Source organism: Elaeis guineensis, chromosome 1, assembly GCF_000442705.2.
Source record: "Elaeis guineensis isolate ETL-2024a chromosome 1, EG11, whole genome shotgun sequence".
In the NCBI taxonomy this organism is placed as follows: domain Eukaryota; kingdom Viridiplantae; phylum Streptophyta; class Magnoliopsida; order Arecales; family Arecaceae; genus Elaeis; species Elaeis guineensis.
Window position 1 is genome coordinate 122460477 of NC_025993.2, and position 25373 is coordinate 122485849.

At 36.9% G+C, this 25373-nt stretch overlaps 2 protein-coding genes across 2 annotated transcripts; one reads left to right on the forward strand and one right to left on the reverse strand.

The window, feature by feature from the left end:
* The first annotated feature begins 330 nt into the window (after positions 1 to 330).
* Positions 331 to 12805, forward strand: LOC105038873 (uncharacterized). Its single transcript, XM_010914790.4, has 6 exons — positions 331 to 732; positions 9379 to 9564; positions 11964 to 12032; positions 12129 to 12204; positions 12286 to 12350; positions 12567 to 12805. The coding sequence occupies exons 2-6, from the start codon at positions 9391 to 9393 to the stop codon at positions 12660 to 12662; spliced, it is 480 nt and encodes a 159-aa protein (XP_010913092.1). The 5' UTR covers positions 331 to 732; positions 9379 to 9390; the 3' UTR covers positions 12663 to 12805.
* Positions 12806 to 19786: 6981 nt separating this feature from the next.
* Positions 19787 to 23681, reverse strand: LOC105038874 (serine hydroxymethyltransferase 4). Its single transcript, XM_010914791.4, has 4 exons — positions 22833 to 23681; positions 21375 to 21765; positions 21191 to 21292; positions 19787 to 20408 (listed from the first exon to the last, which is right to left on the reverse strand). The coding sequence occupies exons 1-4, from the start codon at positions 23508 to 23510 to the stop codon at positions 20164 to 20166; spliced, it is 1416 nt and encodes a 471-aa protein (XP_010913093.1). The 5' UTR covers positions 23511 to 23681; the 3' UTR covers positions 19787 to 20163.
* Positions 23682 to 25373: the final 1692 nt, after the last annotated feature.

Sequence of the window (25373 nt, forward strand, 5' to 3'; positions counted from 1 at the left end):
TAGTATTATATTATATTAGTATAATATTCATTTCTAATAATATTATATTATTTTAGTATAATATTTTTTATAATAAAATATTTCTTATTAATTTTTTTAAAATAAAAATTAAAAAAAATAAAATATTTATTTTTATTTTTTAAAAAATAAAAGTAATAACGATCAGAAACGCAGCTACAGGTCGACTCGAAGTTGCAAGCGCTGTCGCGAGAGGGTGTAGCGGAGCTCGACGCCGCTCGCATCCCTCCCACTTCGAGAGCCCCCGCTCGCTTTTATCACCTCCCCTTCGAGAGGGTTCGGAAGGAGCGCGCATCCCGTCCTCGTCCCCCTCCGCGCCCGGTTTTCTTTTCTCTCGCTCACGCGCACAGAAACCCTCGCTGCTGCCCAAAACCCTTCCACATCAAGCACCCCTAACCGCAGCCTCCAGCTACACCTTCCCGTCGACAATACCCCGGAGGCCGTGACGCGGCCTGCGGAGAGAAGCGGCGACGGTGGAAGTCTTCGTTCCCACGGGCCCTTCCGCATCGGCTGCCCCCAACTGCGGCCTCCAACGACGCCTTCCCGTCGACGACCCACGGAAGCCGAGGCGAGGCGACAACGGTGGAAGATTTCATCTGAGACTGGCTAGAGCGGACCTTTCCCTCGATCCGGCGGCGGAGGACTTCTTCTGACAGTGTCTCCTTCAGGTTCCGACGACGTCTCCAGCCTCATATCTAGCCCTTTGCATCTTAGGTAGATCTCTAATGCTTGCCATAAGCCTTCTACAACTCTGTTTAGATCTCTAACTCTGGCCTCAAATCTATGTGCTCTTCGGGGGTGCAAAGTTGTTATTTTGTTGAATTTTGTATAGTTTCCAGATTGGTGGATCAAGATATCATACATAACTTATAATAATTCCTTTTGTTCTGGTTAAATATATACGTTATTGGCCAACGTGATGTCATTATATAGAACCTTTGTTATTTCTTTGCTACATTTTTCAGCTTGATTTTAGCTCTTGACTTGTTTATTTATTTCCCCCTAGTGGAACACATATTGATGATGATAAATGCCATGTGAAATGAAATTAATGATTAGATAACTTGATATTTGAGATTATGTGTGGGGGTTGTACAGCCTTGTTCTCCATATATAAGTTCTTAAGCTTTTTTGGCAAGAGAGTCTGCTCTTTATTTCATCGTTATTATTTTTTGGGAGGTTGATTGAAGATGTGAAGATGTGGACCTAAGTATCATATCACTATTTATTATGTCCAAGTGCCCGGTATTGAAGCACAAGGATATGTTAGGATTATTAAATAATGCATTGATTCTTAAGAGATGTTTAGAATGTATATTGGATATATGGTTCCGAGATGATATTCTTGAAGTGGTGGTTGGGTTGGTGTAAGAACCACCAAACAAGACCAAATAGTATGTATGCGGAGGGCATCTTCAATTCACGTCCCCCTCTCTTCTTTATATTTTCTCCTTTATTAGCACCTAGCCTGCATATGCCATATCATTAGCTCGAGTCCTAGATTCATTTTTTTGATTTTAAGTTTGTGTTGTTCAGTGCCAACAAGAAACTATTAAAATTTCACTTTTGTATGGTATTTGGATGGAAAAATATTGAAATTAAACATATTTTTATAGATGTAATGAATATGGAATTTAAGCTCTCATCGACATTTCTTACTACAAGGCATATGGTATCCTATGCACTAAAGTGGAAGCAAAGGAAATGCTTCTTCTATTCAAAATAATTGCATTTTCTTTTCCATCCTGATTGTCTTTATGTCCTAAGAAAAATATTGTATTATTTTTTTTTTTTGTTCCCGGTCTAGAAGAACATCTGATGCTTCAACATAAGATTGTGTTAATATGATCACACATTCAATATATCAACAATACACACTGATATACATGAAGCAACAGCAAAATGCATAAAGAATGGCAACTTCTTATTTCATGAGAGCATTTTTTTCGCCAATCATTCTTTAGTTGTTTATTATAACACATATTGCTTAGGATTAGCACATCTAGTAAACATATGTGGCTTTTCTAGTCTTTCCATTACACATTTGTAGTTGCCTCCCCATTTTAGCATGAAACGTGTATCCCACCCTGTTCTACTTCTTATACCTCACAGGAAGGTTGTTATTTGACTATTCAAATATTTCCAAGAATGTGTCACTAGTTGTGTGATAGCCCAACCAAATCAAGCCCACAAAAGCCCAAAACAGAAAAAAAAAAATAGAGGAACCGGGAAGAAGACTCCCGGTAGGAGTCTTCTTCTCCGGCGAAACCCATGGAAATTAGGACTCCTAGGACCCCTCGGAGTCCTAGGGTGCTCTATAAGAAGACCCCTTCCCCTTGAGACCGATCATCGGCCTCTTCTCCCTCTCCTTCCCTCTGATTTTTCCGAAATAAAGCTGCGGTCACCGTTTTGATTTCTCGCCGTGATCGCCGCCGACGAGGTCTCCGGAGACTGAGGTGAGTCTCCTTCTTCTTTCCCTCTTTCTTCTCCTTCCTCCCCGTGCAATTGTGCGCGGCTGCCGGCGACAAAAGTCGCCGATTTCCGGCCGGGAAAGGGACCTCTGTTTTTGGGTCTCTTTTCCTTGAAGTTTCCGGCGCCGGCGATCGGAATTGATCGCCGGCCACCCTCCTCCATGACCGGGGGAGTGATTCCCGACGGCCGCCGACCTCCGCCGCGGTGGCCGTGGCCCGAACGGCCGATCAAGGCCGGAGAACCCCCACTGTCCCCTGTTCGGCCTGGAAGGAACCAAGGAAAAAGAAGAAGAAGAAGAAGAAAAAGAAAAAAAAAAGAAAAAGAAAAGAAAAGAAGAAAAAGAAAAGAAAAGAGAAAAGAAAAGAAAAGAAAAAGAAAAGAAAAAGAAAAGAAAAGAAAAGAAAAGAAAAGAAAAAAAAAAGAAAAAGAAGAAAAAAGAAAAGAGAAAGAAGGAAAAAGAGAAAAAAAAAGAAAAGGAAAGAAAAAAGAAGAAAAAGAAGAAAAAGAAAAGAAGAAAAAGAAAAGAAAAAAAAAAAAAGAAAATAATAATAATAATAAATATATATATATATATATTTATATATATATATATGTATGAACAAATAAATAAATAAATAAATAAATAAATAAAAAATTGAAATTGATGAGAGAGAGTTTCTCTCTCTTCTCTCTCTTCTCTCTCTTCTTTCAGACTGAACCCTGATTTTCTCTCTCTGGAATTGGACTTTCTCTCTCTACTTTCTCTCTCTAGAATTTTCTCTCTCTAGCTTGTTTCTCTCTCTTGATGGATTTCTCTCTCTTTAAAGCTATTCCTCTAGGGTTAGCGTAGGGGAAGGCTTCATCTGATGATTCTGATCGAGTTTAGAGACGAGTCTGATTTTAAGCGAGATTTTAATTTTAGGATTTGTTAGATTTAATTTTGAATTAAATTAATGTAAAAATATAATTTTGGATAATAGGCACGGAAGAATCTCCTAGAAGTTAGTCGATCCGTTCATTTAGTGCTCCGTGAAATGTAAGTAATGAATCATCTTCTCGAGATATTCTATATTTATTCTGAAAATAAATAATTATTCTCTGAAAATTATGCATGATTTATGAAATTATGTTTTGAAAGAAAAGTGCTTTTGAAATATTTTGGTATGTCGATTTATGCACATGTTCAGTGAAATATTTAGTGTTTTGATACAGATCGGATTTATGCTCTCAGCCTAACTATGTTTCAGTGGGCCCCGCCAATGGGGATTATACGTTGGTATTTATGGACCCTGCCAGTGGGGGTTGTACGCTGGTGTTTGTGGACCCTGCCAGTGGGGGTTGTGCGCTGGTATTTTGGACCCTGCCAGTGGGGGTTGTGCGCTGGTATTCTGTGGACCCCGCCAATGGGGGTTAAACGTTGGTCATAGTCAAGGCTGTTGAGTTACGAGTGTTTTGAATCGAATCGGATTTATGATTATATTATATGTGAATATTTGAAAATATTTGATCAGCATGAAATATACTTTTATGTTTATTTGCAGCATTATTCTTGAAAATTAGATAATATCTGAAATATCTGGTAGAGATATTTGTTACTTACTGGGCTGTCTAGCTCATTACCTTTCTTTCTATTTTTCAGATTCAGATAATTAATTTCAAGCGTGGGAAGAAATATTGGGACAGAGCTTTTAGAAGCGAGATTAGCATTTTCAACTTCATTGAATTTAGATCTATTGTTTTATTGTTTTAGAAAAATTTTATTGGATGTAAGACATTTGATTTAATTACTTGAATTAAAGTTGAATAATAATTATTTGAATTTATTCCGCTGCGATGCATTGATATCGTGATGAGATGCCTTGCATGCTTATGGAGAGAGTTCTTCATGAGTGTGCGGCGGTTGCCGCGACCCTCGATTCACAATCTCGGATCGGGGGCGTGACAATTAATATGGTATCAGAGCATAAGTGGATAAATTATGACACCTAGAATTTGACATAGTATGAGTGTAGGTGGGTAAACATTAGGAATATTGGGACGTTAGAATATGAGCATCATAATAAACCCATCCTAACAAATAGATAAATGAATCTAATAAGATTTTACTACTACAAGGTTACCATGCCTCCCCGTAGAATGACAAGAACTACTCAAGGAATTGCAAGAGAGACATCACAACCACGGGATGGTAGCACTCCCCATCTGACCAGTGGCACCCCTCAGGAGGAGGGAGTCGTAGATCCTAATGGGAGTACTTCGAGAGCACGTCAAGAACCAGATATGGCTCAGTTAATGCAGACCCTAATCAGGATGGTACAAGCGCAACAACAAATACAGCAGCAAATGTTTGAACAACAGCAGATACAACGAGATACACAACAACATCAGCATCCACCACCACAACATGGAGAGCAACCAGTACAACGGAACAACATTTCAGAATTTAAAAAACTTGCTCCTCCAGCTTTCAAGGGGACTACTGAACCTTTGGGGGCGTGACAAGTTGGATCCACAAAAATAGCAAAGCTGGGTGATGGCAGTTTTAGCATATGGCTGTAACTTACATATTTGCTTGAAGTGTGCATACTATGAATGACTCATTTATTTTGAACAAGGCCACAGAGAGGGCATTTGACGAGTGATTATTGATATATGACAACTAGAGAGCTGTCCAACCTTTAAGTGTGGCTCATAGTAAAAAGAATGATTGCATCATATTATCAAAGAAAATTCCTGCATTCCTCTCCTCTTCATGTGCATTTGATGCCATTGAACATTTCTTATGCTAGCTAAGTAATACACTGTTCAACTAGTAACTAGTTTCTATTCAGGAGTATTAAAAAGAAAAGAGCGAAAAGGAAGAACATCAGTGGAATGGAAATGGTCAAATGACTTATGATATCAAAGTTTAGAATAACATAGAACATGTATCAAATGATCAACTAAACTAGAGGTAGCTTTTGGATGATATTAGCCTCTTCAAGTAGCAAAACCAGTATAGTTGATATGCTTCACTAGATATCATGATAGTGGGAATGCTTTGAGTATATCTGCCTTGGACCACCAGGCAAACAACTAGGTGGAATCGAGGCGTCCATTATTCATGGGCCTTCAAAAATGACCCCCAGTCTTCCAAATGCTCTTGTTGCCACAATGATGTTTAAATACTATCTTTTATATCTATAAGGCATTTTAATCAAGTTCATACTCATGCTATTGCTAAACTAGCATATGGTGCTCTTGCAGCATGAGTGTTAGTTTTCATTTCCTACATTACAATGCATAGGAATCACAGTTAGTATCCAGATTAGTATCAATATTAACACCAAAGTTTCAATGTGGGACAAACAAACAGAGACTAGCTAAGCTGGCATGTTGTTGGTAGATAGAAGCCCCAATTTTAACTATACAAAATCAACAATAGGATTTTTGATATTGAAAATCTACACCAATGACCATGATTCAATATTTGAAAATAAAGAAAAAAAGGATATTCTTGTTTCTTAGAAGTCTCTAACCTATGTGTCAAGGGGACGCAAATGGACGGCAGTCACAGCACCAAAAGAGTGTGCTAAAATATATAGTAACATAAATTAAGAAGCCAAAAATATTGCTATTTTTCTAGAAACTACAAACGAAAAATTGTTGGATCTCAAACAATTTATCTTGATTTAGCATAGTGAAACACATACGAACTAAAACTCAACCAATTTGAATGATTCTAAATAATGGATCATTTTCACCTCATTGTATGTGCCAATGAAATCATCATTTTTAGGAAAACTTCATTCAGTAATAGGAAATCTCTAAAAGCCTTCTGTTTTCTCTGTGTTTTGAATGCTGTGATTTCCAATGTGGGATTTCGATTCAGAAATTTGTTGTATAGTATTAGTCAAATTGGGTTTTTGTTCCTACATTAATTTATATCGATATCTATATCTATATCTATACGTATGTATGTACACACACACACACACACACACACACAGAGTCAACTCTCCTTGTAGGAGACTGGAGTAAATGGAGGATTTGCAGCACTAATCATTATCTACATCATCAATAAGACCTAACAATCTAAAATATATTCCTAAGCTATCCAAATATTGACCATTCCAACAGCTCAATACTATGTTTTGCATGATTTATGGTTTGGAAGCATCTGAATCTACTGGACTTTAGTTAATACATGTTTTATGATGATACATAATGATTACTAGTAATTGGGAATTATGCCTTTTTTAATGGGATAGGAACAGCAAACTTCTTAGAGAGGAATTGGAGATTTTAGAAAGCATGAAGCATATTTCTGATGACAACTATAATTGACACAATCTCTAGTTAGTAGTTGGCAAATAGCTCAAGTTTACAAAAGTTGGATGAAGATTGATGATAGAAGGATCAGAGAGTACATAGATTGGGTGAAGGAATTTCTTGGCTATGAATTTTTGAATAGTGAACAGGAGTTGATTATATGTCCATGTACACAATATGTGGATGGAAGATTTATGACTTGGGTAGATATCAAAATTGATATGTACGAGTAAGGGATCATGAAGAATTATGCTTGTTAATTGCGTCATAGGCAATTGGAAGAGAGAAGGTTGGATCCTGAGAACCGGTCAATAACTAAGACAAATGAAGGAGATGAGGGAGATGCAGTAATGGATGATCCGGAAGGACTGATACACAATCTATATCCAAGCATGAACATGGTTTCGAGTGATGTTGAGGATGCTCCAGTTAGCCATGATCGTAGGAGCTGAATGATGTTGCTACAAAATTTTTTAGATTGTTGGAAGATGCCCACAAACCTTTTTATCCATTGTGTGAAAAGTTTCAAAGGTTTCATTTATCATAAAGTTGTAACATTTAAAATGCCATCATGGCTTGAGCAATAAGATGCATTTTTGGAGTTGTTTAAAGAGGCATTTACTTGGGGTGGATCTTTGTTAGGTTCATTTTATGAAGCAGGAAATATCATAAGGAATTTGGGTCCTAACTATGAGAAGATAGATGCCAGAAATTGACCATGTTCACCTTTAGTAGCATAGCTTGAGCCATCTCATTTGCGATTTAGGACTATGCAGAAATCCTGCTTAATTTAAAACATTACAATGTATACTGTCATTTCTATAAAGTGAAATAAAGTAAACTATCTCCTTCGGTGATCCAAGATAATAATTTGAGTTTTGAATGATGCATTCCAAGTACTTGAACTGAGATAATTGTAGTGCAGAAGAATCATGCTCATTTTTTTCAAAATTAAAAAAAAAAACTTTTCATTTTCTCTTGCATGAATTATCATACCAGTTAGGATGGTTCTAAGAAAATACATCCAAAGTACCATCAGATCCTTTTCAGATGTTAATTTATTAGTGCCCCATTAGTTGGTTCCAATTTACTATTTTGCCTTCACTTGATTGGATGGTCAGATGTTAACTTTAGAAGAAGTTAAATGGAATATGAAAGTCTTGTAGCAAGATCCTGGTTACCCCCACTGATTCCCTTTATCTTGTTTGCTACCACTCACCAAAGAGAGCCACCCCCTCGACCACTGTTCCACTGATGTTCCGTCTTGGTTCTTGGAGGGATAAAGCTTCTCTAATTTTTGATCAAAAGTGTTGTATTAATTGTAATGCGAATGTCCTCTTCAAGAAAAGGCTCTCCGAAATTTTTTATGCGAGAATGAAGAATTTCCTGGAGACGAGACAAAAGATAGTTATTGAAATAACCTGTAACAATGAAAACTCTTAGGAAATGTTAATCAAAGCGATGCAGGATAGCACACATATCCATACATCAATCCTGAAATTAGAACATGTGATTCCCTTCTCACTTGCACTGAACCTGCTTTTAGTCCAAACTCATTAAGCTTGTTCTTCCTGGATCTTTAACTTTTCGACGTTTGATGTGATGACTCCACCCTAAGTCTCAGTTATACTTTTGCTTGTTCATGTGTCTTATTTTAACATTGATATGGGAAAGAGACTCGTTGGTGGAGCTGTCAAGTGGCATGCTGATGACCCTTATATCCTGGGCCACAAATAAACTGAGCTGCTCGTGAATAGCATGGGCTTTGCTTCTGAATCAGTCTTGTTCAAACTCATTCAAGTATAAAAAGAATCAAGCTTAAGCTGTATTTGTAGCTCATCTTCTTAACCAAACTATCCATCACAAGCTTAAAAGACATTATAAGTTCTGTCTCGGTGCAAAACATTGGCTTCCTTGAATGGGTTACAAGCTGACCTTGAAGAAACATATCTGAGGTTAGCTTGAAGTTGAATGAACCTTAAACATCCTCTTATTATGATTGACAGAACCATAAACATCCTCTTAGTATGATTGACCCAAGACAACCAGCACTTGGCTCGGCTCTGTTTTTTCCGGCATAACTTTTGTCAGCACTATTGAAGTGACCTGAACATTTTATGGTTTTGTCTGACATATTTGTCAAGGAAATAAGTAAACAGAAGATTTTTGGCCAGCAAAAGCATACAACCTTAGTTTTTGCCCTAATTACAGGACAAATCTGTGAACTCCTATTAAATAAAGTTTCAAGGCTAATTTCAATTGGGTGGTCGGGTTAATTTTAGTAGTGTGAGCCTCATTTACACGAGTAACTTCTTCTCTAGAAACTCAAGCCTTTTGCAAATTAACTCTTCAAGTAGGCTGGGAGATTATATCTTTCAGACCCTGAAATCATGTTATGATGAGCATATTAGGAGACAGTATGTATTACCCTGGAAGCAATTTGTCTCTGATTTCATTTCAGTTATTCAGATCTAGCCTCCATCTTTCTTATGTACATTACTTTTGATTTGCTTTCTCGTTAAAGTCATGCTTTTGACAATTGCCTTGTATTATGTCTTACCTAATTCTTCTTGTTTTTTGTTCTATTCGCACTTACAGGTCCACTTGATTATGGCATCAGGAGAGTTGAATTCAGCACTGCATATTACTACTGATGCTCAATGCAATGGGAAAAGCAAGACATCAGAAGATCAAGCGATAGATAGTGATGTACAGATCACATGTTTTACCGAGGATTTGCATGATGTCACACTTCACTTTCAGATCATAAGGCTTGCAAAGCAGGTGATGTTTTTTCTGTTATAGCAGCACATTGCATGTATTCTTGGTTTACTACCTCCATTATTGTATATTTCTCAGCTTGTGGATGCTTTTTTTTTTCTTTTTTCTCCTTTTGCTGTGTTTAGTGTTTACTGTTGTTTTGCTGAATCCAGCTGTGACTTAGATTCTTAGATCATAATAAAGTAAGCCATCTTCATATATGTTTAACACTCATGAACTCTTAATTTTAATTTTCTTGGACTTAGTTCTAACTATTCTATGAGTGATATTGATTGAATTTCTTTGATTGAGAAATCAGCTTTTAGGTTATCGTGTTTATTTTCTTTAATGCTGAGCAATAGTATGTTGTGGTATTTTTGATGTTAATTGGCAGTCTACATGTGCTTCTGACTATTGTTCTTTAGTTCTTATGCTCATATTTCAAGCGTAAATTCTTAAGTTTTTTTTTCACCCAGTCTCTCATAGATTAGTTTATTTACATGTGATCTTAGACTGTATCATTTTGCCCAACACCACTAAAACATACCCTAGAACCAGCTATTGTTGTTTTCAGCAGATGGTTTCAGTGTGATAGAGAAACCAGTATGTATCATCTGAAAATAAAATATGTCACCTGAAAATGTTGAAGCATGATGCAGAAAGAATGGATCAAGGAAATTTGTAAGCCTCCTTGGCTTGAATGGACACCTTTGTATCTATGTTGTAAAAATCATTACACTACCAGAGGGAGATAACTAAGCATCAAAGTTGTCACCTCCATTTACTATCAAAATGTTAAACAAATAATAAGTGAATTCACCTGATTACTGTAACAGCTTTATTTTTATCTGCTATGAGCCTAACCAACGAAGTGGAATGTTCAATAAAATTTTAATCTCCATACTCGTTACAAAATTGTTGTCAAAGAAATGAACATGAATTCCTTGTTCAACCTTCTTAGTCTTGGTTGAATAAGTCTTGTTGGTTATCTGTATATGATTCTTAAACTTTAAATGCTGGAAGTATCTCATAAGGAGCTTAGAATGGAACAGTTGGAAATAGGAATTTAACCCAGATATGTCGTCTTATGGTTGTCTGTCATGGTTATGCTGGAAATGTCTATTCAACCATCTGTGACATGCTCGCACATTTGCTTTACACTTACTCCTTTTCCTGGTGATCTAAATAGACTAAATGCACAAAAAAAACATCCTTTTAGAATAAAAGGTGTTGATCTCAATGATCCACATCCTTTCTTGATTACCTATCTTAAACAACTAGATTTGCACAAACTTTTGGATTTCCATTTGCCATAATAACTAGGTAGATCCAAAATTCTTATTGTAAGAATGAATATTGAAAATTGTTAAGAACGAATCGTTATGCCATATGAGCCCATCGCTACATAATGACTGAGAATGACTTCAATATCTGCTTAAAATCAAATGTGGCAAAAAGCTACTAGCCTGAACTGGCATTGAATGCCAGGTGAGAAGCAGTGCTTTCAAAAACTTAGGGAGCAAAATTATTTAAGAAACATAAGTAAAAATTATAATAAAATAATAGAAAATTAACTTCACAACTCATTAGAGGGTTTCAAGAAAAAAAAAGGCCTAACTGTGTTTGTGATAAAAAAAAAAAAAAAGAGAAAAGTTTAGAGTCTGAAAGCGGTCAAACTTTCAACAAAATAATATTGGATTTGATAGACATTGTAGCAGAAAGGGGTGCTTGATGGATAAGAGATTGAAAACACAAAGAAGCAATCTTAGGAGATGGAACAAGATTCAGTGCAGGTGAAGTTAAGAAATTCGGATATTCGTCCTCTTATCTGAGTTATGCTCCATAACCAACTCCATCTTGATGGGATGAGGCCTGGTGGTTTATGCCATATCCTGAAGTCTGAGGTTTGTAAGTGAAACTGCATATGCAAGTGAGGTATGAGTAGTTGTTGCATTGGATTTTAGCGATTGTCTGTAGTTTCGTACATCAATAAATTGTACAGAATCAAAACAGCACATTTTTAAAGTTTTTTTTTTCCCCTTGATTTGAAGAAGACAAACTTGTATACCTAGCATGTTTCGGACCTGTGTTAGTACCTCACCATAAGGAGTTACATCAAGAATTCTTGGAAGTTATGCTTTCAGTAGATGCTTTCCCAAAGCTGTTTTCTGCAATTTTTTAACCTCTTTCTATTGGATTGGCTTTCTGGTCATTTTTTCCAGGTGTGTTCTTAACAATCTCTTTTGCTTACTGCCGATAGTACAGATGGAGATTCCTTAATGGAATGTTGGCACTTTCATCCCTAGTTTTCTATACTCATTCAGCAAATATTCTCTTCAACTTCATCCTATTTCTTGGTGTGAGATGCTGTATGTTTCTGTTCAAATCACTAATAATCTTGTCACCTTGCATAATTGGTGCAGATCTATGTGTGGATTGGGTGCAACACTGCTAGATTTGGGCATTTATATGCTGCTGCGGCTACTCCACCGGTAGTCAAATATCTACAAACTCATGATTTGATACTGTTGCAGTTAATTTTATCTTCAGGTATCTGACATGTATTCTGTCTGGATGAGATTTTGCAGAACAATGCAGTGAGTGTTACTTCTTTGATTGGAGGGAGTTCTGACAACACTGGATCCGGCATTGCTCGCCGTTTAGGTATGGTTACCATTATGGAATGTTCTTTGTACGTTCTTTTAAGGAGCATTCAGTGACTGATGGTTTTCTGCTTTCTGCCAGTACTGAAGAATGGCCTTAATATAGTTCTGGCATGCAACATACCAAAAGACAGCCCCATGGTTGAGGTAATCTTTGATCCCTTTCTCTCACGACATTATGCATAGGCACTTGAGCATCCATTTTTCATGATATCTGGAGGCTCGTTTTTTTTCTGCTTAGTTGTATTGAGATGATGAGATTGCTGAATTAGTCTCTCATAATGCATATTATCATTTACCATTAAAAAGTTGTATGTATGAGCAATTCTCTGATGATGTTATTTTGTGGTACTCATGATTCAGGCGACTGCAGAGAGGAAACTGGTGGAGAAGCTGAGGAATCTAGGTTACGTAAAGGCTACACCTGAAGGATCGCGTGTTATTTCAGCTGGATCTTGATTATTAAAGTTTATGGAATGAAAAAAGGAAATATTACCATGTTTTTTCCTGTTTCTCTGATGAAATTTCAGCAATACTAAGAGGACTGTAACAGATTGAAATTGAGCATCTTGATTGCGTAACATAGCTGATCATTTGGTAAATTTGGCAGCTGATCTTTCAAGTCTGCGCCGATAACAGTCATCGGCAATCTCGCCATCACAACCTGCTTGTGGTGATAATGAAAGGGACTTGACTGCTAGAATGGAAATAGACACTTGCCTAACTAAGGTGGTTGTAGATTCTCTTATTGGGGCTTGTTGCATATCACACATACACACACCTTCCGTTTCCATATTTACAAATAGATCCAGATAAACATAGTTCTACCTGCGAAAAGCTCCTGGGAGTAGATTAACAGATGAGTTGATGAGTGTTTCTTTCATCATTTGTTTGGTTTATTGTAATTTAGGAACGAAATTACCCCGTTCTCATTTTAAAAGGGTCCTCATCGTTTCTTCGGGCACTTGGTTATGCTTCCAACCAAGCCACTGGGGCTTGATGGCTGTGTGATCCCCTACTCTCCCTCGCAGCAGTTCTTCACCAAGTATTCACTGCCTCCCCAAGCTGGATGACCGGCCCGTCATCACCAATTTGGAGTTTACCTTCCCAAAACTTCCCTTAATTAAACTCTTCATCTGCGAGCATTGAAATGCTCTTAAAACTAAAAAAAGTTGCCATTTTCATGTTTTCCCTTTGTTAATTTTGTTCTTTTGCACTACTCTTGTATGCTTGATTATTTGTTTAAGAATTTTCTTGATTTGAGTTGCATCTGTTATTTTTATGCTAAGAATAACAAATATATAGATTAAGGCTGTTAAGCTACTGTTTTCCTGCTTTTTCCCAGTTAAATTAAGGACTGATATTTGACCCACCAACAAGGAAGAAGGGGGAAGGGAGAAGAAACAAGATGAGGCCAAATATAATTTGGCCTATTTTCTATTCTCTTGCCTATTTTAATTCGCTTATTAGCGTCTATATGCTGGCTGGGTTTAAGATGATAATACTATCATTGTAATATTGCAGAGCACAAATAGGGGATTGTTTTCAAGGGGCTCAGCATGGGTTCTGGAGATAAGACTTACATGCATGTCAATGTGTTAGCAGTCCTTGCAGGGTTGGAGTGTCTCACTCAACCAAGAATAAAAATAGGAGATTTTACTACAAAATATATTATGCATAATCTGCTTATTACTAATTTTGTCATTTCAGGATGATCAGTATGATTTTTTTTGCATGGTAGATCTGAAATATTAACTTGGTAGGATGGAGTCGAGACTAGGGCTCATGGACAAGAAGATTGGATGGCTGATTCTATCAATGTTATTGGAGATAATTTTCACTTTTCTTTTGATGTTAATATTAGTGCGGCTGTAATCATTTGATTATTGAGGTCAAGATAGTAGTGTGGCTTGACGCTTTAGCTTCTTGTGTGATGGATCTTCTGCTGATTAGTTGATGCATGATGGATGTATTGCTAATTAAATCAAGAATGTATGACGAACTATTACTGCAATGTAATTTTTAATTGACTATTATTTATTTATTTATTTATTTATCATCTTGCTTTCCAGAATTTTCCTGTCTGTCATTGATTGCTAGTTAAATATGAGGGAATGCATTGATGCTCAAAGATTAATTGAGTGGATACACTGTTTCTAGACTAGATGCACAGTTTCTGAATTGGCAGCAAGCCTTTTAAAAGCTATCTCCTAGCCTTCTGGCAACTGGCCTAGAATATGTTTTACAAGTCATCTCATTTAACAAATATATTAGGAGAAAAGAAAATATGCAGCTTTAGTATATTCTGATTGATCCTTCATGGATGATGCAGCTAGTATGTAGGGTCTCTATGCACTGAAATTTCCACCATAAAGCTAGACTCTGTTTTGATACTTTGCACTGAATTTTGCACTAGTCCTAGATATATGGCAAATAAAATGAAACTGTCACCTCGTTAACACCAACTCACACAACAATTGCATAATAATTTACAGCAGTCCTTGTTCCACCTTCACAACCAAACAGATGTATACATAATCTTTGTTACAATTCACAGCAATCCGTTAATTTAAAATTCACAACCATTTCTTAAACTCCAACAATTTTGTCTTACAACCAACTAAATCAGCCACGCATACATCCCTATTACAGTTAAGTGTAAATCACATAAAATCATGTAGCAATTAAGTGTCAAATAGAGCCATATTTTTTGGTAAGAAAATACAGCCATCTTTCATATACGGAAAACCATTCAGGACCCTTCACAACCATTTACATAACCATCAGTCTTTCCATAATCATTTACATTTACATATTTTTGATTTTATTAAAAATTATTTTGGATTAAAAAATAATAATTATAATAAATTATAGATGTAATTCAAAATTGGTGGAATTGATCTCATTGTGAAATCATAGAGTCTATGTCGTGGCGGAGGTTGTTATAAATCCTTCAACTAGATTACTAGATTTTGTGTGAGTGGTTTTTGAAGTTAAAAATCAGGATTAAACATGGATCTATATCGCCATTTTTGAAATGTTAGTGGAATCTCATGTTGATTTTTTCAAAAGAAAGGTGAGAAGCTTAAATAAGTTTAACCTAGAAGAGAAGACTATAGGGGATCAATTATGTTTATGAGAAGTTAATTTGGGATCTTGTAATTTAATGGAGCATAAAATTAATATTCTTAAAGAAGAGAGATCAATTTTGAATTGTCTAATTAAATTGTCGAAGTATCTAGAATTGGATCTGGAGTATAATAACATTACCTTGAAGGTTAATCAGGGTCCAATGTATTCGAAAAGTAAGGACAAAAAAATTTGCTTGGATTTTATAAAATTTTGATCTAGAATCATTAAGAAATTTAAAAAAAAATGATCAGAGTTGCATAGTAGTAGTATGGTAGCTTGAGTCATTTAAAAGCTAATGAAAAATATTGATTGTGGTTTGATCTAATTTGTTAAGTATCCGAATCAATCATGCATTAGTTGCTCTCTCCTTATAATCTCAATTTCTATATAGAAATCATGCTATCAAGTATCTTATTTTTCCAAACTTACTTTTATAATTCAATATTGATCATTTTTATATTTTATGATAGAATTTTGTTATCTAAGCCATCACTATGTAATCATGATCACCTTCTCAGCCATCAAATGATTTAACTCTAATCAAAATTGGTCATAATCTTTTATGAGGTCAAAACTCCACTACACTGTTTGTGCTGAATCTTTTTAAAGCTCTACTCCAATACAGTCAATAATCAATCTTGGTTTGATGTTTTAGAATCCAATTGATCCAACCCAATTATGAATGTGCTAGCATTCATGGCTTGATGATGATTTCAATCTCAGACTCTTAGTCACTTATTTAGTGCTAATCTTGGTAGTTTATATCTTAATCATGAATGTGATAGAAAGCTTTTAATAATTGATCTAAATCTAGTTATTACATTAAGATGAGATCTTGGATTGTATGTTCGTTGATGGACCAATATTCTTAGAGTTGGCATAGAGATAACAAGTTGTGAAGCATTTTTGAGAAGAGTATGTACTTCGATATAGAAATGTGTATGAGCATTGTGATTAATCTAAGTGATTGGATTGCTTGCGGATATTTAAATGGTGTGATCATGTGTTCGATTTGATAAAAATACCGAATCAAGACAAATTGGTATATATAAGTTTTGGGTTGAGCATATTTAACTTTAAAAAATATAAAATTTTCAAGTTTCAAGATGAAATCTTTTTTGAGGGGAGAATGTGAACCTAACCAATCTGAGCGAGTTTTGAATTGATGTTGGCAACCCATTACCGACTTTAATTCATAATTTTGAAAAAAAAATTTGGGATCAGAACAGTGGATCTCAATCCCCGTCTCCCGGTGTTAAGGCCATCCAAGGTGATCGGTATAGATTCTTTGGGCCGGTGCGAATGGCTGACAGCTGTTAGGGGTTAGTGCAAACGACGAATGACCGGCATTAGGCCAGCCTTATCCTTCCACAGCCATCCTCGATTTAAACCCCTCCACCTATGATCGAGCAATCACCAAGTCTCTTCCTCTTTTTTCCTCCCTTCCTCCACCTCTCCAGTTGCTGATGAGAGTCACCTTAGATAAGCCTGGCCACCCAAAACCCCTGTTTTCCTCTCAAACCCGCAATTGCCTTATTTTTAGCTCAGATTTGTGCCCCTTTGAATCGCCAGAGAGCCATCGCTCTCTACCAAGATCTAACCTCCATTGATCGTCGGTGAGTCTCCTTCCCTTGCCCTCCTCTATTTCCTCTCGATTGAAGCCAATCTTCTCAAATTCTGGCTGATCTAACACATGATTTTAGGGGTTCTTCTTGGCCGTCGGCGGCGGCGGCTGTCCTAGCTGGCCAATGACCCACCCCCCCTAACTTCAGCCAGATGACTATCAAGATTCCTTCTTCTCCTTTTTTTCTTCTCTTCTCTCTCTTTCCTTTCTTTTCCTTCCTCTCTGTTGTCACTCTCTTCCAATTCTTTATTTCTTCCCAAATTCTGTCATTAATTAATTAATCATCTATTAAACTTCTATACTTTGTATTCATTTAGTTTCTAATTTTAACATATACCTAGATATTGATAACATCAACGGATCAAACCATGACTCTAATCCAACCCAGGCTATTTCTCTCTCTACCTCTATGTTTATTGATCTATCCAGATTAAGCCTAATTTTGCTTAATTAGATTAATTTTCTTTTAATTGTGAATTAGATCTAATTTGGAGATTTTTAATTTAATCAAATTGAAACATGGATTCGAATATCGAATAGGCGTGATCGTGACCTACTCTCTACATAAAGATAACCATGATCTCCACCTAGATATTCATCTTTGATAAATATCTCGTTCCTAGAGGTTTTCGAGACCCTTAGATGTTAGATCAGATTCGATGGTGTAAATCAAAATATCTTCTGCTTAGAAACCTAATAGGATACTTAATTATTTAGGTTTTAGTTGATATTTTTGTTGGTGAAGTTTCACAAGAATCTAGGGTGAGAACAATAAGTTATCTCTACCTCTAATATATTTTTATCGTGCATGAGATTTAATTCTACATTCATTGTTGTAGTATGATGTTATCTTATATGCTCTATATGAAAATAATTCATGAAATATTCGATCGAATATATATGTTTTAGTGAAACATGAATCATATTTCTTTGCATCAAAATATGTTGTATGTTGGTCCACTACTCTTTAGTCATATTATGATCATATAGATTTAGGATTTAGTCATCTTTCGAACCTCCAGTGAGATGATCACTAGCACATACTGATAGATGGTGTGTTGTAATTATGAACTAGTTTTCCTTTCAGACCTAGCCAAATGGGACTAAATGTTGGCACGTGCATATGAGACTACGTTTCTCCATATAATATTAGAGCTAGTTTTCCTTCAGAACCTCTAATGGGGCGACTACTGATGCATAATTAACGGACAACATGTTGTAGTAAGGATCTAGTCTCTTTTGAGACTAGCCAAAAATTAATCATAGCCACGATCAGAGGGACTAGAAAAGCAAGAGTGGAAACCAGTCTTTGAATGATTGCAAAATTTATTTCAAGCAAAACACATATTTCGAATTAATGTTGATTGTTATCGCATGTTTTTATACTCATGAAATTGAAAATTTATTTTTTTATATAAATATTCAAAAAAATTAAAAATTTTGATAACTTACTAAGCTCGTAAAGCTCATCCATATATATATATTTTTTTTTCAGATGTTGCAAAGTAGTGGGGCTTGAGTTCAAGCAACGAAGAATTTAAGGATCAGAAGACTATGATTAATAATTTTATGAAAAAATTAATTAATTTTTTTTTATTTTTATTAAATAATTATATATTATTTTTTAAATTAATATATTAAGATATTATACTATTACCTGAGTTTAAATGTTTGAAGACAAAAATAGGCCTTACATATTCGGTGGGATCAAACTCTAAGGATGTATGGCCACTTATTGCACACCCAACTCAGGCCTCGGGCCAGGGCGTGACATCAATGCTTCAAAACATACGTCTGAATTAAGATATTGATCAAATATTCCTTGGCCTTATGACACCAGCTGACCCAATTTGGAGCTCAATTACTTGCTATTGTTATTTTTAAGTTGAAGTGTACTTTTAAAGGAACCTTTAACAATCCACTACAAAAATGTGATGCTTCAATTCTAAAATATTAAATAATTTTATTTTATACACAAGCTTAATGCGTATGGAAACACATACGAACGTGCTTGCTTAACGCTATCCACGTAGGTGTTACAATACAATACATTCAGATGCTGTGTAACCGACTTTTCTAAAACATATAAATATAAAATATATCGTCTATAAAACATATTTTATAAATGGAGATCTATTTTTTATCGAACTTATTTGCAGATTTCATGACTTAACAGATGAAACACAAAATGGATTTTATAAAAAATAAAAAAATATATTTTATAAAATCAATTTATTTTAAATTTTATATAAATGTATCTTAATAAAACTTGTTAACCCAAGAGCCTCTAACCATTGGTCTAGCCCACTGCTGCCTATGCTTAAGGGTAGCTCACACAGTCCCCAGTTGAGCCAAGCAGCACAACTAATCATACATAGCCACATGCGACCAATATTTTTATTTCATGAAGAGAATGCTAGTAACATTCTCATTCAGTACTTACAACTGCAGTTTCCGTATCACACAGATTACAAAAACAATTTAAAATCATCATAGTAACAACCAGCATGATGCAGACCGTAGTCATATGGTCAAGGAATTTCAGTCCAGACCAATGACTGATTTAGGATCCCTGTGTTTAGGATTTGTCCGACATAGAGAGTCATGAGCAAAAAAACCAAAAAAGAAGAAATTTAACCTGCACAATCTGTATTCTGTAATCTGATTGAAAACAAATTATATTTACTTGGGAGTGAAAGCTTTAGTGTAACCAGACAGGTTGAAAGGAAACAAGCAGCACATACTACAAGGAGAATGCTACTCCCCAAAGCTAAAACCATGAAAACCGATCAGCATTAATAATTCATAATCACAATGGCATAATATATGAAATCAATAATAGATCCAGTAGATTGATATGAACCTCTCAGAAATTGATAGTCAACAATTTCAATAAAACATCTTTCATATGTTTTCAGTGCCTCACGCTTTGCAGCAAAAAGCCACTGGCCATTGCTTTCAAGTTTATTACTCAGGAAAGAATGCATTAGCACTACAGTATGGAATATCTTCCAGTGATTGAACTATATGCTGTCTTTCCATAGGCACATCTAAAGAGGAAAAAAGGAAATAGAAAAACAAAATAAAAAAGAAAAGATAGCTGAAGTAACTGCCAAGATAGACAAGCAAATCAAAAGCAAATTTGGAGCAACAAGAAGCATGATGTAATGTGCACAGAGCATTGTGCCAATCATGATGTTGGGCCTAGTCCTTGTACTTCATCTCAGACATCTGAAAACCAGGCATGTCAAAGGAAGATGAGAACTTCTCAACCTCTGCTTTGAGGTTCTCGATATCTTTGTTGTTCACTAAACCCTTGTTGAAGTCCTTCAGAAGCTTCCCATACTCTTTCTGAATGCTCAAGCAAATGGTCACAGCCTGGTGAAGGAACTCTGCAATCTGCTCAAAGTCCTTCTCAACCAGACCCCTCGAAGTCATGGCAGGAGTACCTGCCACACAAACAATAGCAAGGATTAACTTTCATCAATTTATAAATAGCACAGTAGGAACAGATGATTATAATATATATACTAGGAGTCACACACAAGTTTTCAAAGATTGATCAAGTGCCAACTCTTGTATGGAGCAAGGATGGATGGTTGTTTTTCATTTTCCCAATCATCATTTATGTGACAAGAAAGGTGTCAAATGTTCAAAGAAAGTCCACAAAACTAATTTGTTACATTCAAATAACCTGTTGTACCCTACCCTTGACGGCTGTTGTATATGGATGCTAGATCTACGTGCATCTGAAGATGAGAACTATATGCATACAGAGTGCACATAGCAATGACCATGATTTTGGCGTTGAGCCCCACATGAGGTGTCGGCAGGTCATCTGACCCATCAAGTTGGAATGTATTACGAGCATTCCATGTATAAACGCTTGCATATTAATTCTCATCTACATCAAGTGAGAATGTACCATGAGAACAGTGCTTTTAAGCACTCTTCCTTGATGTCTTATTATTGATCTTCTTTGTACAAGCATGATAGCATAGCCCACAGGCCATTCATAAGAGGTGTGTACTTTATATACTTATTTCCCAAATTACTTGACTTCTTTTCTCATATATTTATGTTAAATTAAAAATTTCTGAAACAGAAGACCCTCTGAATTTATTCCAAAGATTCCACAAGGTGGTACATGGTCTTCAAAAACTTGTAATCATCTGCGAGATAACAACTTATACCAACAAAAGGCACTTGCAAATGTCTAAAAAGTTCTTACCTATCCGAACACCACCAGGAGCCAATGCACTGCTGTCTCCGAACACAGCATTTTTATTCACTGTAATGTTGCAAAGGTCGCAAAGCTTCTCAACCTTGTTTCCTACAAATATTTAATGGGGAAAAGATGAATTTATGCACATCAAATGAACATCTAATCACAGAAAGGAGGTACTAATTTATACCAGTCAAGCCAAGAGGCCGAAGATCCCAGAGAACAAGGTGGTTCTCGGTCCCATTGGTCACCATCTTGTAGCCCTTGTTCATCAGATAATTTCCAAGGGCAACAGCGTTGGCTTTGACCTGCTTGGCATAGGACTTGAACCCAGGTAACATGGCCTGTTTCAGGGCTACAGCCAAAGCAGCAATTTGGTGATTGTGAGGACCACCTTGGAGAGATGGAAACACTGAAAAGTTGATCTTATCTTCAAAATCATATACAGCATCTTCTGGCTGGCCCTTCTTGGGTGGCTTAGGGCCCTTCCTGTAGAATATCATGCCAGACCTTGGCCCTCTAAGACTTTTGTGAGTGGTGGTTGTGACCACATCACAGAATTCAAATGGGTCTGCAGCTTCCTACAAGAACACACCAAAAAAACAAAAAAAGTTAAACAAGATTCTGACAAAATAAATCTCAAGTCATACTTTACTGACGGATCAACTAATTCTGACAAAATTCTTCATTTCCCTAATATTGAGTGACCTATGCACGCAACACTCGTATAGAGCTTTTCCAAGATTCAAACTCAGAAGTAAAATATACCGAATTGCATTTGAACCTTCAAAAATCATGCAGACTTTTACACTCATTTGTTTGCTCCCAAAAAGAATTCAAACAAAATTCAGATATTTAAACACAGAAATATGCGACTTCAAGCTCATATTAGGTTCTTTAATCAGTACAAACCAAAGGTAGTAGATATCAAACAGTTTAGTAGAACAAATCTTGGATCAGGATATTCAGGAAGTTAAATCAAGTAGTTCGATCAAGATAGCGTTCTTCAATATTAATGGAATTTATTGCTTTGGTTGTTTCCTTCTAAGCATAAGTCCAACAAGACGGTCATTTAAATCTACAATTTTTCACAATGCAAGAACTTGATTTTCTTTAACTCAGCAAACATTATAACCATGCAGATCTGTACAAAAGAAACATAGATCAGAACATTTAGGTCTCATTCTTAAATTTATAAAAGAGGTGCTCTATATGACCGGATGAAATTAGCAAATTCACTTCATTTTCGGTAATGAATTACTCAAACCCGTCAACTCCAGAATCTAGACTACAAGAATGGTAGATTTAAACCTTTCATTAATGAGTTCATAGAGACGCATAGATTGATCAAGCAAACAGATAAAGCAGGACATTAAGAGCTTACGACCATATAAACATTAAAAGAAGGGCACATACATCAAAAGATCAGACAATATCAGAAACAAAACACACATTTACTTGATGACCTCCAAACTTCACGAGATCTAATCTAGTTCTTGCAACGAACTGAGCAAATCCCACCAATATCAATCAGATCCACATACCATAAATAAAGGTCTGCCTCAACCGACCTATGGAACCAAGACTCAGATCTAAAAATATAATTTTGGGAGGAAAGCAAGTCTCAAAATATCATTTTGACAGATACCTGAGCGGCAACGAGGCCACTAATGTGAGCCATGTCACAGAGCAGGAGGGCGCCGCACTTGTCAGCAATGGATCGGAACCGGGCATAGTCCCAGTCCCTCGGGTAGGCGCTCCCACCGCAGATGATGAGCTTGGGGCGGAAGTCGAGGGCCTTCTCCTCGAGCTTATCATAGTCGATGTAGCCGGTGACGGGGCTAACCTTGTAAGGCAGGCTCTCGAAGTAGATGGAGGTAGCAGAGATCTTCTTGCCGCCAGAGGTGTAGTAGCCGTGGGTGAGGTGGCCGCCGGATGGGAGGTCGAGGCCCATGATGCGGTCGTGGGGGTTGAGGAGGGCGGTGTAGGCGGCGAAGTTGGCAGGGCTGCCGGAGTACGGCTGGACGTTGACGCCCCAGCGGGCGGGGTCGAGGTGGAAGGCGGCGAGGGCGCGGGCGCGGCAGAGGTTCTCGATCTCGTCGATGAACTCGTTGCCACCGTAGTATCGGTTGCCGGGCATGCCCTCGGAGTACTTGTTGGTGAGGGCGCTGCCGAGGGCCTCAATGACGGCGAAGGAGGTGAAGTTCTCGGAGGCGATGAGCTCGATGCCGCGGCACTGCCGGCGTTTCTCGCGCTCGATCAGGTCGTGGATCTCCGGGTCGACGGCATCGAGCGGGGCGAGACCCCAGGAGGCCACGGAGTCCATGGCGGCGGAGGCAGGTGGGACGGCGGAGGAGAAAGTGGGGAGAGAAGAGATCTGGGGGAGGGAATGACGGGAGGAGAGGATTGGAGGTGAAGTCGGCGGTGGGAAAATGGAAGGGGATTTATAGATGATGACGTTTGGGTGGCTGGCGTGGTAGGTCGCCGGTGGTGGTTTTATTTACCCTACACGGAGAGAAAAGTGGAAGGCTCCTCTTCCTTATGTGCATACCGTATATGAACGGTATCGAGTGAGAGAGAGATTAGTTTCATATTGATTGCGGAGGACCCTAACTCACATAAAATTAAATCTTCTCTCTTATAAGATATCTTTCTCATATCATATCATAGTGGCCAAAGGTCGAAACGTTTGATAAATGCATGAATTCAAGCTAAAGTTACATGAGTCAATTGCATTGTGAACATGTGGATTTTTTGTGCTCAATCCCTTCCCAATCGTAAACCACTACCAAAGCAACATCTAACGGTTAAAGTAGACTTGGTCTACTCATGAAGCTAGACTTTGCCCAAGTGGAGACAGGGTGGGTACAGGAAAAAGGGTGGAGTCATTGATGGCTAAAGTGGAAAATTTATTCTAGTAAACTTGTTTCGTGTGGAAACATGCATATTAGATAAGATACCTACCACCAAAGAGAAACTAATATGCTACCCAAAAAAAAAACAAAAGAGAAACTAATAGTCTGCTTGCCACTTGCACCCATGTCAAACAAAATTTTAGGAAGTTATATGTGGTAGTGGGTCCATTGATTCATACATTGGACTTAGGCAAATGAGTGTGATGGTGGTGTAGATTCGAGTGCAACGGTCACTCTGCAGAGATTGGGGCGGAGAGCCAACAATTATGTCACCAGTTCATCGATATTGTATCTCAAACTACTGGTTAAAATGTATGTAGCGTAAAGTAGAAACTAACTGCCTGAAGATTTTATAGTCCATCAAACAGTTTAGATAGATTCAAAGCTTGAAAGTGGTATAAACTGAAGTACAGGATTGCAAGGGATTCAAATATTTTTATGGATCCCTTATGAGCTACTTATGTGGATTAAAACCAGAAAATTGTCCAAAACTGGACTAGCATAAACACACATGTTGTATGGATCCGTTATTTGGGAGTATCTATATGTGGAGCTCAAGTCTAAATCTTGGCGATCTTGAGCAAACTGTTCATAAAATTGATGTAATGTAAGGTAGTTGTTATCCTACAATCCTGTATACTTGAATATTTTACAATCCATTAAAATGCATAGATAGATCTAAAGCTCAAGTGTGGTATAAATTTAAGCATAGGACCAAGAAATTCGAATGTTTTTTATAGATCCTTTATGAGCTAGCTATATGAATTTAGAATTTGAAGTTTGTTTGAAGCTGGACTATCAGGAACCTAAATATATAGATCCATTCTTAAGAACTATCTATATATGGATCTCAAGTCTAAATACGATGATCTTAAGATTATATTTGATTGAGCTCACGATTAGGTTAGGTCTCATCAACCACTTGTTGCTTCAAATTCGATCTCCTAAGAAGTGTACATAACAAAAGCTTTATTATTCTTTTCTCTTTGTTTTGGAAAATACCTTTACATAAATAGAAGATTGCATAAAATTAACAAATTTTCTTACTCAAGAAGATGTCAATGATTATTGTAACATCAATTTTAACCAGAAAAAAAGGGAATGAAAAACGTTCGGTGGCTTAGAATATCCAAGTAAGAGTCACCACCCATATAGCCACACTAGCTATGAGTATCTTGATGAAGTATCTCAATGATTTAAGCACTAGACCGAACGATGTGACTTCATGCATCTCATGCAAGTCCATTATGTGGTCAACTTGCTCGTACAATTTT

Excerpts from the sequence above, each read along its gene's own strand:
- LOC105038873 (XM_010914790.4), top strand. The coding sequence starts at position 9,391 with ATGGCATCAGGAGAGTTGAATTCAGCACTGCATATTACTACTGATGCT. Across the intron at positions 9,565-11,963 it reads TCATAAGGCTTGCAAAGCAG|ATCTATGTGTGGATTGGGTG; the intron begins GTGATGTTTTTT and ends TAATTGGTGCAG. Across the intron at positions 12,033-12,128 it reads CTGCTGCGGCTACTCCACCG|AACAATGCAGTGAGTGTTAC; the intron begins GTAGTCAAATAT and ends GAGATTTTGCAG.
- LOC105038874 (XM_010914791.4), bottom strand. The coding sequence starts at position 23,510 with ATGGACTCCGTGGCCTCCTGGGGTCTCGCCCCGCTCGATGCCGTCGAC. Across the intron at positions 21,293-21,374 it reads TCGGCCTCTTGGCTTGACTG|GAAACAAGGTTGAGAAGCTT; the intron begins GTATAAATTAGT and ends AAATATTTGTAG. Across the intron at positions 20,409-21,190 it reads TCCTGGTGGTGTTCGGATAG|GTACTCCTGCCATGACTTCG; the intron begins GTAAGAACTTTT and ends TTTGTGTGGCAG.